At 35.1% G+C, this 13,673-nt stretch overlaps 1 protein-coding gene across 17 annotated transcripts in view; it reads right to left on the bottom strand.

Moving 5' to 3' along the window:
- Nucleotides 1-13,673, bottom strand: part of ROBO2 (roundabout guidance receptor 2) — a 1,294,416-nt gene that overhangs the window by 140,228 nt on the left and 1,140,515 nt on the right. For all 17 annotated transcript variants that reach the window (XM_074389490.1, XM_074389491.1, XM_074389492.1 and 14 more), the window contains exon 5: nt 11,204-11,342. In XM_074389490.1, coding sequence (XP_074245591.1) covers nt 11,204-11,342 — 139 coding nt within the window. The remainder of the gene's footprint in view (nt 1-11,203; nt 11,343-13,673) is intronic.

The raw sequence follows: 13,673 nt of genomic DNA, 5'->3' as shown, positions 1-13,673 counted from the left end.
CGCCAAGTGTGTATAATGGAGACACTGTGGACATTACATGGTACATTTTAAGCAGAAGAATCACTTTGTTTTCTGTTTATTGAACTTCGAACTCTGAGTTTGTTCAAATAATATCTTCTATTCATCATTTTCCACTTCAAATATTCTATGTCCAATTCTGAATGTCAACATAATTAACACGACTTCTCACAAGACTCAAGAGCCACCACCTAACCTATAGTTCAAGGTAGAGATAAGTTAATGAGAACATTCTTGCTCACACGTGTCTTTGTTCTATTATTTAACCTGAAAATCTTATGAAGAAAACCAGAGTGTACCACCCTAATATATGAGGTATTGCTAAGCTGGGGGAAAGATAAGATGCAGAGTAGCTTCCTGCCTTTCCTCTGTGTTTGCTGAAGACAGGATGGAGATTTCCAAATACAAAAGGTCTTTCTCCCCTCCTTCCTCCCTTCCCACCTAAAGTCAGGCTGTTAATTCTCCGTTACAACCTTTATCAGCCCAGAGATGGCTCCAGGAGAATCTGGGAGTAAACTCCTCTTTCCTGGTCTCCTGCCTTTGAAGGCTAGGACTACTTTGTCTTGGTGCTTTTGAAAAATTGATGTTCTTTGTTGAAAATAATATATAAACAAGACTCCTAAACCACTGCTTTGAGTTACCTTTCTCTCACTGTGATGCTTTCTACATTCTTTAATAATCTGTTTGCTTTTCCCTTTGTTAATCTGTCTTTTGTTGCGGGAGTCTATTCCAACTACAAACTTATGAGGATTGAGAAAATAATATTTTCTCCCCTCACCCATCCACTCCTGTTGCCTAGATGGAGAAACTGAAGATCTAATATAATATAAATGCTATGTAAATCATTGTAATACCGTATTTTTATTTGTATTACTTTTATTGTTGTTTTTTTGTTTTCTTTTTAATGTTTTTTTTTTTGTTTTGTTTTGTTTTGTTTTTTTAATCAGGATTGGTTAAATCCAATATGTGGCATCCACGGATGGAGAGGGCCAATCATACTCTAATGATGCTATTTGACTCTTTCAGGAAGCACATCTTTAGCTTCTGATATGTTTCCAGTAAAATTATTTATTCTTACCCAATATAGTATTGAGAAAAGAATGTAAGTTAAAATAATCCATGAGAACAAGACTTGTTTTAAATTTTGTCTCAATAAGCAGTAGAAAATAATGATTTTAAAGGAAAAGATATAAACTTTTTTATTTGACATAATAAGCATACATTATGGGAAATAAGTGCCCTCATAATAAAAGTTTTCAGATCTTTAATGTATGCTTTATTATACAGATGTATTCACTGACTTTATGATAAAAATTATACTTCTAGGGAAGCATATGCTAGGCTGTATTTTCCTTATTTTCAATCCCAAATTAAGAATGAAGAAAAATTGTTTATACTCAGCAACATTATGTAGTAGCCAAAAGTGTGAACTTTGAAGCCAGACATTCTGGGTCCCTTTCATGGTGAGTGACGTTAGCATAGTTATCCTCTCTGCATATCAGTTTTCATATTTATTTTATAGGTATAATATTGTTTACATCATGGCGTTTTCTACAGATAGAATAGTACTATTGCAAAATGCTTGGAGTAGTTCTGGTACAGATTAAGCACTATGTAGATATCATTCATTAATATTATATTTATGGGAAAGGAAAATGCAGTCAGAAACAGCTATTTTGCATTGAAAGTGCCTTTTAAAAAATAAAAGCCTAAGTAAGCATTCAGGGTCAAGAACAATTCTGAATGAAAAATGTGCCTGAAATATACATAAGTTACAAGATGTATTCTATACATAACATGTGGTTGTCATTGGATAATAGATATATGTGTAGCATTAATTTTCTTCTTTAGGTCCAGATATTTCAATTTTCTTGTTTATTTTCTTCTATTGAAAAAAAAATTACCATGCTTCTCTCATTGTTTGAGTGGTTGCCATAGAGTCACACAATTTCAGAAGTTGAGGATAGCACTGAAACCATTCAATCCAACATAGTTTGCATACATGGACTCTGGTACTCAGACATGTTAAATGAATTGCTTAAAAATAACATAATGAATTATGGTAGAGCTGGGATAAGAACATTATCTCTTAAATAACATTTTACCTTTCAGACTCACCTTACAATTCAACTGATTAAGAATAATAACAAAAATCAGAAATATATTTTTAGAATAACTCCTGGGGTGATTAAAATTTATTCGCATGATTCTAACCACAAATTGTCTTATGAACACAAGTATTTGTGTTAATATAATTAATTAAACAACTTTTTTCTTGTTACCTTTTGTTAGGGTTAACATAAGAACCTAGGTACTGGGGAGAGTGTCTTGAATGGTAAGACCCCTTCCACCTGTGTGATAGAGTGTGATATGAGAGCTATCTTCTGGTAAGCCTCTGGCCTGCCCTACGGTTTGGTTTAAGGTAAAATGTTGCCCTCGTGGCTACCTCAGCCTAAATGAATGCTCTAACATCCACACTGTGATGGAAGAAGTACACCTACTGCGGCTCCTGTTTTGGACATTACACACATGCCAATGACAGGTGGCAGGCAGACAGATCCGTTTGCTTAGCATACTGGCACCTGGTCTTGGCTCTGCCCATACACTACACAAGAGATGTCAGTTAATGGACAGCAGAGCATCTCTGACTTCAAGGCATTTCATATTCCAAGTGTGCCCCAGCTTGTTAGTTGACCATTGGCCAGAACCCAAATTGGATCCAGTTCCAGCATTGTTCCTAAGCTGAGATTCTTAACAGATGGGCCAATGTGGTCACAGGACTAGGCAACTTGCACTCACCACCCTAGGAGGCAATTAGTTTTGCGTTAACAGCAACTATTAGCACCTATTTGATGAAAACACAGAAAAAACTGCCATTCTGTCATCCCTCTGAAAGTTGCCAATTAATCCTGTTTGTAAAAACAAAATCTACATCTTTAGTTTCCAAGAAGGTAAACTTGAACTACTTTACGTTTAAATTTTTATAATGTCAAGACATTTTACATGTAGCTTATGAAGTTGCTTTAAAAATTACCTTAATACTATTGTTGTATAATATGTTTATTTAGTTATTCATAATGTAGTATTTCTAACCAATTATCTAAGTTTATATCTAAAATAAAATTCACAGGTGACTCAAATCCTTAAATAATTAATAATCATATAATTATCATGCCCTCCTCATTTAAAATAGAGATTTCCTCCTAGACAGATTCTAAATCCAGTTCTGACCCTAATGCTTATTAATGTGTGGCCTTAAAAACCTAAATTGTTTAAGCTTCTGTTTCCATAACCCTCAAATAGGAGTAATATTATGCTGTAACATTATTCTTTAAAATAATGGAATTCATATATATATATATATATATATAAAGTATTTATTACATTGCAAGGCACATGGTAAGTCCTCCCTAAATACTTGCTTTTAATGTTATGCAATCTTTTTATAATAATGGTTTTATTCTTATTTACCCACAGACAAACAAAACAGTATATGTGAAATGTGAAGGTCTCAACTCAGGTATCTTATTGCACTGGGGCTAGCACACGGTTCTGAGAGAAGGCATAGCTTACAAAAGATAGAAAATGCATGGCAATTTTTAGATTAGGCAGGGTCACTAGAAGCATTTATAAATGAATGTATATAATTTAAAAGCATAAGTGATATCTATTTAAAAATAATATCTTGTGTGTTTCTATGGAAATCGTATGGTCAAAGACTGGAGAATATGCCATTATATACAAATTATGTATTTCATATTTTTCAGCATTATTTTTTCCATGTACTTAACTGTAAAATTAATAAATGCCACAATCAGGTGGATTTGTAAAACTGAGGCACCATGTATGTGAATCCACTGTACAATATTTACAGTGCTTTGAAATGGTTATATCATTTTAATAGCTCTTTGAGTTAGAATGTATGACATAATTCTTCACCCTACAAAATGAGTCAAAGTCAGTCCCCCACATTACTGGTCTATATTTTCAGGATGTAAAGTACAAAGTTTAAATAGCTTCTTCAAGATCACATTCCTAGTTTACAGTGAAGAAATGTGTCAAATATCATTTCTAGATAATGGGAGTATAAATAAACTAAATGTTCAAACATTTAGTATAAATAAATTGGAGTATAAATAAACTAAATGTTCAAACATTTAGTTTAATTAGTAGAAGAATAAGGCCTCAAGTCCAAAACCCCTTGGCAATGGCCTAAATATTTTTTATGCTATTGTAATTTGTATTAAAAGATCCCACAGTAATTTCCCATGTAGTTTCTAATTGTTTTCAGACAGACATGGCTAAGACATCTGTATAGCACAAAAAAAGAAAAATTTTTAATTTACACTTTTCTTTAAATTTCTGACCTTTAGGAAGCAGTCCTTTTTTTAGATGTCATTTACAGTATTTTGTATATATTACTTCTCTCTTGTTCTTAGTATTTCCTTTTTTTTTTTTTTTTTTTTGCTAAGACTATTTCACTTGCCCAGTCTTTACTAACCAACCTAATCAGTGTGGTTATTTATCAGGAGCCCAAATTACCACATGTCCTTGATGCATACACTATATGTGAAGAAAGCTCCACAGGGTAGCTGAGCACCTGTTCAGCATCTCTGTGTCCAGAAGCACATGCTCTGAACAATAGAGCTTCCAAACAATTAATCTAAAAACATTTCCAGAGCTAAGAGAAAAGAGCCACTTTATAGAAATGACATCCAAAAAAAAAAAAAAAAAAAAAAAGAATTGTAAATGGTTCCATTCATTTTCTTAAATAATCATGTGTTTATGCAAATCTCACATTTCATGGAACTAAAAACTCTCAAAATTCTCTCTCTTAAAATAGACTTGTACTTAAGAAAAGGAAATTCTGTCAGTGGGCTAAGAAAAATTGATGGAATTTTGTTCTCTATATCTTGAAACTTTTATTTCCTACTCCCTTTTCTATTTTATGAAAAATTCATTAATTATATTCACTATGTGCAAGTCATCAAGCGCATTTAGAATTTGCAGGCATACATAGGAATGTAAATGGCATATTTTATGTCCTTTTTCCTCTGACAAGCTATTATGAACATTCCTTTCTGTACTGTGGAAGAGAGAAGTTCTTATTGAGAAAGTTAGTGTCAGTTTAGAATTAGTTAAGAAAAAAAATGAAATAGAAAAGATCATGGAGCTAATGGTAATAGGCTGAAATTATAACTGATGAGAGATATTAAATCTCCTGTTTGCAGTTCTTTAAAGACTGCTGATAATTAAATGAAATACAAACTCTGCTGACATGCAAAGATAGGAATTCGCAATTAGATTAATCACACTAACTCATATCCAAGTTCTGGAAGGGATTTTTTAAAAAATTTCTTATTAATATTAAATTGAACAGAATAATGTAGTGTTGTCATATTTCAATTTATTTTTATATCTTTGGTTACTAATTTATTATTTATATTATTTTATATTGTTTATGTCATGTTACTTGTGTTATGGTAATGTTTCTTCATGTTATAAGGTTTTTTTTTTTTTTTTCTTTCTTGAGTTGGAGTCTAGCTCTGGTGTCTAGACTGGAGTGCAGTAGTATGATCTCGACTCACTGCAACCTTCACCTCCCAGACTTAAGTGATTCTCCTGCCTCAGACTCCCAAGTAGCTGGGATTACAGGCATCCACCACCACACCAAACTAATTTTTGTATTTTTAGTAGAGACGGGGTTTCACCGTTTTGGCCAGGCTGGTCTTGAACTCCTGATCTCATAATCTGCCTGTCTTGGCTTCCCAAAGTGCTGGCTTTATAAGTGTGAACCACTGCACCTGGCCATAAGTTTTTACAGAGTTTCAGCACATAAATATATTTATGTAACAAAAATATACAATAAGCATATGTTATGATATAGCATGGCATAAGATAGAATCTCACCTCATTAATTATAAATACTGGCAACTTCTATCACATAAAACACTTTGTGAAAAGATGTATTGAAGGCACTTAATCAACAGAGGACTAATAAGCAAAATGCTGCATATTTGCCTGATAGACAGTACCCAAGAAAATAACTAGAACTACTCCAGATTACTTTCTTTACTGTATTCGGAATGTAAATACCTTTCCACATTGCCCAATCTCACTAATATAAAACAAAAACTAAAGAACTGATAACAGTTCATTCACCTTGTTTAAAACGACTTTTTTTTTTCAAACTTGCAATGAATATTATAAATGTAGTAGGCACTTACTAAATGTACGTAAATCCAAAAGTGCATCTTCTACTATTTAAATTATGCTTTAAAAAGGTGCTTTAGGCTGGGCGTGGTGGTTCTCACCTGTAATCCTGCATTTTGGGAGGCCAGGGTGGGTGGATTGCCTGAGCTCAGGAGTTTGAGGCCAGCCTGGGCAACATGGTGAAACCCCATCTATACTAAAATACAAAAAATTAGCTAGGTGTGGTGCTGGGCACCTGTAATCCCAGCTACTTGGAAGGTTGAGGCAGGAGAATCACCTGAACCCGCGAGGAGGAGGTTGCAGTGAGCCAAGATTGTGCCATTGCACTCCAGCTTGGTGACAGAGCGAAATTCTGCCAAAAAAAAAAGTTCTTTAAAAATCATAATCATTATAAACTATAAAACACCTTTTACTTTCTTGTGCCCCCTACTCACTTTATTTTCACATTAGTGTATAAAATTTTTGTCCCTAACACATATGTATTGAAATGTTCTAGAAAACAGCATTGATACTTGGCACAGAATCAATATGCTTCCTGAAATATTCAGTTGTGAAACGGTAATATCTTCAGAAGTCTTTACAAGGAATAAGAGCTTGGCAGTAATGTGTATAGTAAAGACTCCTTCCAATTTTGTCCCTTGGTCACGTGGAAAATGTCCACATAAATAACTTTCCCTAGTTGAGCACAAGGGTTATTGTTAGACTTGCTATGCTTCCTACCTCATTAAACATTTATCTTTTCAGAAAATGTTTTAATACAACTCACCAAGAGTCCGTTGTAATTTCATTAAAGCTAGTTACTGAGAAAGGTCAGGAGTTTAAGACTAAATAAAAGAAAGAGGCATATCGGTACTACTTAAAAAATATTTTCAAGGCAAGGGAAAGAATTACTCCCTTAATTCATCTCTGGTTACTGAAAGGTTGGCACAGATATCTTCTGTGTTAAAGGTTTTAATATCTCTCACAGCATTTCATAAATTTAAACTTGAATTGAAAAGCTTTTCTGGTCTCCAAAAGAAAAATAGTCACATATTACTTACATATTAATTACAGGCTATGCAGGTGCCTACAAAGCTTTCATATAAATGTGTTAAGCATGAACCACTACACAAACCTTATTCAAATTTTATTAACTGGTAAGCCAAGGAAATGCCATCCACCACACCAACTGCTTATACAAGAACATTGGTCATCTCCCTAGTCTGAGACCTAAATAATGTAATAGAATCAATGTTGTCGATTTAGTCTATGGTTGGTCAAAAGTTATTACTGCTATTCCTCACCAAGCAAAGAGATCTGTTTCCCTCTCATTACACGTAAGTGAGGCTATGCTAATACATACAAATCGAGGAATGAATAAACTCCTCTGAACATCACTTACAGACTGGGAATTCAAGAAAAAGTACATGCATCATCATGATGAAAATACTGACCTCCGTTTCTCTTTTCCACTTATCCTTGCTTTAAGCCTTTCTAACAGAACAATTTAAAGCTTACACAGCACTTCCATTTGCCTAATATTTTAAAAATATTTCACTGGTTACACAGAGTACTACAATAATATCATGCCGATAAATAGAATGAAGAGGCCAAAACATGAAAATGTTTTAAAGAAAGTTATTGAAGGTGAGATTTCTCAGGTTTTCAACCTCGTTGCTTAGTGGCCTTGATATCATGCCTTCTGAAAATGTAGCTTTAAGGCTGTTGGCTGATTTATATGTATCATTTGTACATGAAAGCAAATGAATTTGGCAAGATTTGGAGAAGAGCATAACCACTAAAGTTGTCAGGTGTATGACCTAACACCTACATTATGCCGGAAATAATCAAACTAGGCACAATTAAGTTTTATTTTACCTTAATTTAGAAACATAGACATGTCAACATGCAATGCACACTTAAAATAATTATCTATTTTTAAACCATTTTTCAACTTGCTCTTGTTCAGTGTTTGAAAATTAATAGGGTCAGCCGGGCGTGGTGGCTCATGCCTGTAATCCCAGCACTTTGGGAGGCCGAGGCGGGTGGATCACGAGGTCAAGAGATCAAGACCATCCTGGTCAACAAGGTGAAACCCCGTCTCTACTAAAAATACAAAAAATTAGCTGGGCATAGTGGCACCTGCCTGTAATCCCAGCTACTCAGGAGGCTGAGGCAGGAGAATTGCCTGAACCCGGGAGGCGGAGGTTGCGGTGAGCCGAGATCGCGCCATTGCACTCCAGCCTGGGTAACAAGAGCGAAACTCCGTCTCAAAAAAAAAAAAAAAAAAAAAAGAAAGAAAAGAAAATTAACACGGTCACCAGTGCCGTTACGTGGATATAATGTATCCCCTGATACAATGTGATAAGAAGAGCATGTCATCTCTAGGGTATTCTTTTTAAAACCTATAAACCCAGTCTAATCAAGAGAAAACACCAGACTAATCCAAGTTTCAGGGACATTCAATAGCATACCAAGCCAGTACTTCCCTTTAGGGTTGTTAAGGTCACGAGAACTGGAAAACACTAAGAACTTATAACAGCCAGAGGAGACTGGAGAGACATGAGAACAAAATGCAGAAGTCTATGATACTCAACTAATTAATGACCTGAACTGGACTGGAGTAGAAAGAGGACAGTGGGGAAAAGCTGGGAGAGCCACATCATGTATACACTTTACTTAATTATTATGTATCAAGGTTTGCTCATTAGATGTGACAAGTGCTTTATAGTCACGTAAGATATTAACAAGGAAAACTGGGTGCAGGGCATATGGGAACTCTCTGTGCTAACTTTGTAACTTTCCTATAAACCAAAATTATTCCAAATCTAAACGTTTTTAAAGTTTCAATGGACAAGGCCATAGACTCCCAGTTATTGAAAATAAACCTTTGTTTACATTAGGATAAATTTTACTTTCGAATTAATCTCTTCCCTTTACACCAACATTGTAAAATTATTGATTATGTGCTCTCAAATTTGGAGAAATGTATTGATTCTATCTAAAGGATGGACAGAGTAATTAAATAGTGTCAACTCTCCCTGTTTTCTAACCCGCTTCTCCAATGAGCTGGCATGAAAAGCCTCACATTTACAAACCTCTTCTAATACCATTCCTTTAAAGACAGATGTCTGGCATTAAAATGATAAAAGAAAGGCAGTGATGACTTTCCCTATTACATAGGCTGAAAAACTAACTGAATTAGTGTTTTCACTTGTTTTATTCCCGTAGATTGCAAAGAACTTCTCAGGAACTATTATATGTTTGGTACATTTTAATCCAGTGCATTCAATCCATGAGTGACATGTGTTTTGAAGTAAAGTATCCTATCATATCTTGGGATTTATAAAATTGATATTTTAAATTCAATGTTTACATTTAGGAAAGTACTGATAGCAGTGAAAGCATATAAAAGGTATGTAGCTTCTGTGGAAGCATGTTTAGTACCAGTCAGTGGAATGAAACAAAGTTTTGTTTTGTTTTGTTTTTTTGTTTTTCTTTTTGAAACAAAGTCTCACCCTGTCAACCCGACTGGAGTGCAGTGGCAAGTTCTTGGCTCACTGCAACCTTTGCCTCCTGGGTTCAAGAGATTCTCCCTACTCAGCCTCCCGAGTATCTGGGGTTACAGGCGTGCACCATCACACCTGGATAATTTTTTGTATTTTTAGTAGAGACAGGGTTTTGCCATGTTGGTCAGGCTGGTCTTGAACTCCTGAACTCAGGAGATCCACCTGTCTTGGTGCTGGGATAACTGGTGTGAGCTGGGAATACAGGTATGAGCCACCATGCCAGGCCATAATTAAAAAAAAAAAAAAAAAAAAAAAAAAAAAAAAAAAAAAAGAAGACACACAACTAGAAAAACCCAGCCTGTACAATTTTATGCAAACAATAATTGTAGCATGCATAATGGTTTTAATGTCAGCAGGTAGAAGCAGGAGGAAGGCATCACAAGTCTTAAAGATAAAATTACTTGTATTAAAACAAACAAAAAAACACTCACATGACTTATTTGATTCTAAATGGCAAGATCTTAGGGAAATTTATATAGCAAAAAGTTAAAATTATTTTTATTTATAATGAAAGGCATTTTTTAATACAGGTGTGAGTTTGAGAGATTGGATTTGAGGGTTTTGTGATCAGAACAATAAGAAAGAGATGGAAGAGACGGGAATCACGAAGAGATGACAAGGAAGAAAGTGAGTGGAGGTCCCTGTGTTAGAAATTCCCTATGTGGGCCAGGCGCAGTGGCTCATGCCTGTAATTCCAGCACTTTGGGAGGCCAAGATGAGTGGATCACGAGATCAGGAGATCGAGACCATCCTGGCCAACATGGTGAAACCCCATCTCTGCTACAGTATAAAAATTAGCTGGACATGGTGGCACATACCCGTAGTCCCAGGTACCCGGGAGGCTGAGCCCAGGAGGCGGAGGTTGCAGTGAGCCAAGATCGTGCCACTGCATTCCATCTCAAAAAACAAACAAACAAAAAGAAAAACAAAAAGAAATATGTGAAAAAAGATACCAACTACTTGCTACTATTTCAGTGTTGTGCTGACCTTTCCTTTATTCTACGACTTACAGTCGGTCACATGCAATAGTCTTTTGTTAGTTATGCTTTGGGCCATGGAGGTGACAAATGGTATCCCAAGAGGGTGAAGCATGAGAACAGGGCAGTCATTGATGGAAGAAATAGAACAGTATGCCTCAAAGGGTCCAGGAGAAAGAAGGCACCCAGGAATCCTTGGCATCTGGAGGTAAGAGGTGGAATGAAGAATCAAGCATTAACTTCGATATTCATTGAAAGAGAGACACTGAAAGCCTGGTGGACTTTTATATACAAACAGGAAATATGTGGCTTGCATATGTAAAAATTACATGCGTAAAAATTCCCCCAGATGTAGGCGCATTTGGCGGCGGCACGGCAGCCGCCCTTTTCTTTCCTGATTATTCATCGGTTGTCTAACAATCTTCCCTCCACGTGATGTTCTCTTACCTTCCTCTTGGCAATTCTGCATCATCCTTTTTCCACCTCACAGTTGGTTGAGGATCTCCTTGGACTTGACAACGAAATTCTACAGTTTCTTCCTCCAGCACCACCTGGTTAATTGGCCTCCTGAGAAATGTGGGTCGTTCTTGAAAAAATAAAATAAAATAAAACAATGGTAAAATTTGATAAAATATGATGCATATTTTAAGTACATTATGAAAAAAGCAAAGGAAACCTAATTTACTTTTGGTCTACGGATACCTAACAGTACCACAGCTATGTCCTAATAAGGCCTTGTGAATCCAACATAATTCAATAAAATAAAATATTTTGGAAACAAGGAATAGCTACAGTTTGCATATAAGACCATTCAACCTTTGGAAAGAATATTAAATTGATTTTTCAGTGAATACCTGAGCTAAATCAGGTGGATCCTATCATAAAAAAAAAAAAAATCAGAACACTGAATTCTATATGAAAAAGAGAGATTAAAAATGATTACAATAATCTATTATCAGGGCTCAAAGTGGGAGAACTAAAAGTTGAAAGGGATAAATTTAAAAAAACATATTAATATTCTTCAAGAATGCTAGAGAAAACAAACAAAAAATATATATACTTTCACACATACATATTACCTAAATGTTTCCATTTAGGCTATGATTTTTTAAAGACTCAATATTTTCATGATTATTTTAACTTCATGTATGAAAAGCTGTCTACCTGATTTTTTATTCTTAAATGCAAAGACTATCATTATCAATTAGTGCAAAAGATTTATTGATCAATTTTTTGAGGTTTTCTCCAATGGTCTTCTAAGTTTTTGAGATATTTGCCCATTTTTATGTTACTTAATTTTATGTTTTTTTATTTCATCAGTATTCTGTTTTACTGTTTTCATCCTTGGCACTATTCAATTGTATTCTAGCACTCTTTTTTTTTTTTTTTTTTTTTTTTTTTGAGATGGAGTTTCACTCTTGTTACCCAGGCTGGAGTGCAATGGCGCGATCTCGGCTCACCACAACCTCCACCTCCTGGGTTCAGGCAATTCTCCTGCCTCAGCCTCCTGAGTAGCTGGGATTACAGGCACGTGCCACCATGCCCAGCTAATTTTTTTTTTTTTTTTTTTTAGTAGAGACAGAGTTTCACCATGTTGACCAGGATTGGTCTCGATCTCTTGACCTCATGATCCACCCGCCTCGGCCTCCCAAAGTCCTGGGATTACAGGCTTGAGCCACCGTGCCCGGCTCTAGCACTCTTTTACATAAAGCTAGAGAAAAATAAATCCTTATCCATAAGAATCTTTTCCTGTACGTAAGAATCTTAGCCTCTGAGGATACAAAACAAAAAGTAGTTTTACTTATTGCCAAACATTGGCATTCCTTGTCCAATTTCTTCCCTTTTTGATAATAGACTGACACTGAAAAAATTATCATTTAAATTTGATTAGCCTATGTCTGCAAGTCACAAACAAATTCAGTATTGCTACTTACTGATGTAGAAAGAGAACTAAGCCAAGGAAAAGAAAGACGAGACCCGTAGGAAGCTGACACAATTTATCTGGCCATCTGGACGTATTTAGCCACCTAGGACTTTAGTTTCAAAGCTTCTAATTTAAAATTATGTATACAGTGGCACAAAAACTAAAATGTATTTAGCAGGAAATATTCCAAGAAAATAAATTGCTTCAAATAATATATGTTGAGTATAGAATAAGAGTATTTGATCTTACCGACTAAATCAAGATCCATATTTACGAAACAAATGTGTAAGTCGCAAGATAAATATTTTATTACAATAAAATCAACTATCATTGGCATTTAGAAGAAAGACAATTGTATCTTTCCAGGGAATTTGGCAGTAAGGATCAAAATTTTCTTAATACACAGACCTGCATATGCTTGGGTATCTGTACTCTGGAACTCAAAAGTACCAAGCCATAAAACAAGACAGGTAAAGTTTTATCATGAAAGCTTTTGTAAATGTAGAATTGACAAACAACCCATAAAAATTAAAAAAAATGGTTGCCTCTAAAGATCTTAGATAACCTTAATAAATCAGCAGCCCACTGTGCCCCGTAGACAACAGAACAAATCTGCATGTCAGATAAAATGATTTAGTGTTATTTTTTTTCAACTCTGGACACTATATGCCCAAAACAGTTATTTTGGGGCTGGCCTAGTTGGTATTGACTTATCATTTCTGGTAGTTAAATAGACAATAGGATTTGTATATCCTTATCAGGGTCCCAAAAGTTAACAGTCAAAATGAATCATAAGCATGGGAAGCGAGATTGACTTTTTCTGTGCTATCGGCTGCAGCTCTTCATTCAGTTCATCCAAAACCTTCATTAACCCGATGTTAAGGAGGCTTGAGACATGACCAATATGACGCAAGATTGAAAAATGATTCATCAGGTGGAGACCCTTTCTGTTCCCTTTGATTTTAGTGGGAGTATCATACTACATCCTGACAC

Source organism: Saimiri boliviensis, chromosome 18 (genome assembly GCF_048565385.1).
Source record: "Saimiri boliviensis isolate mSaiBol1 chromosome 18, mSaiBol1.pri, whole genome shotgun sequence".
NCBI classification, from domain to species: domain Eukaryota; kingdom Metazoa; phylum Chordata; class Mammalia; order Primates; family Cebidae; genus Saimiri; species Saimiri boliviensis.
This window is presented reverse-complemented; position numbering and strand designations above follow the sequence as displayed.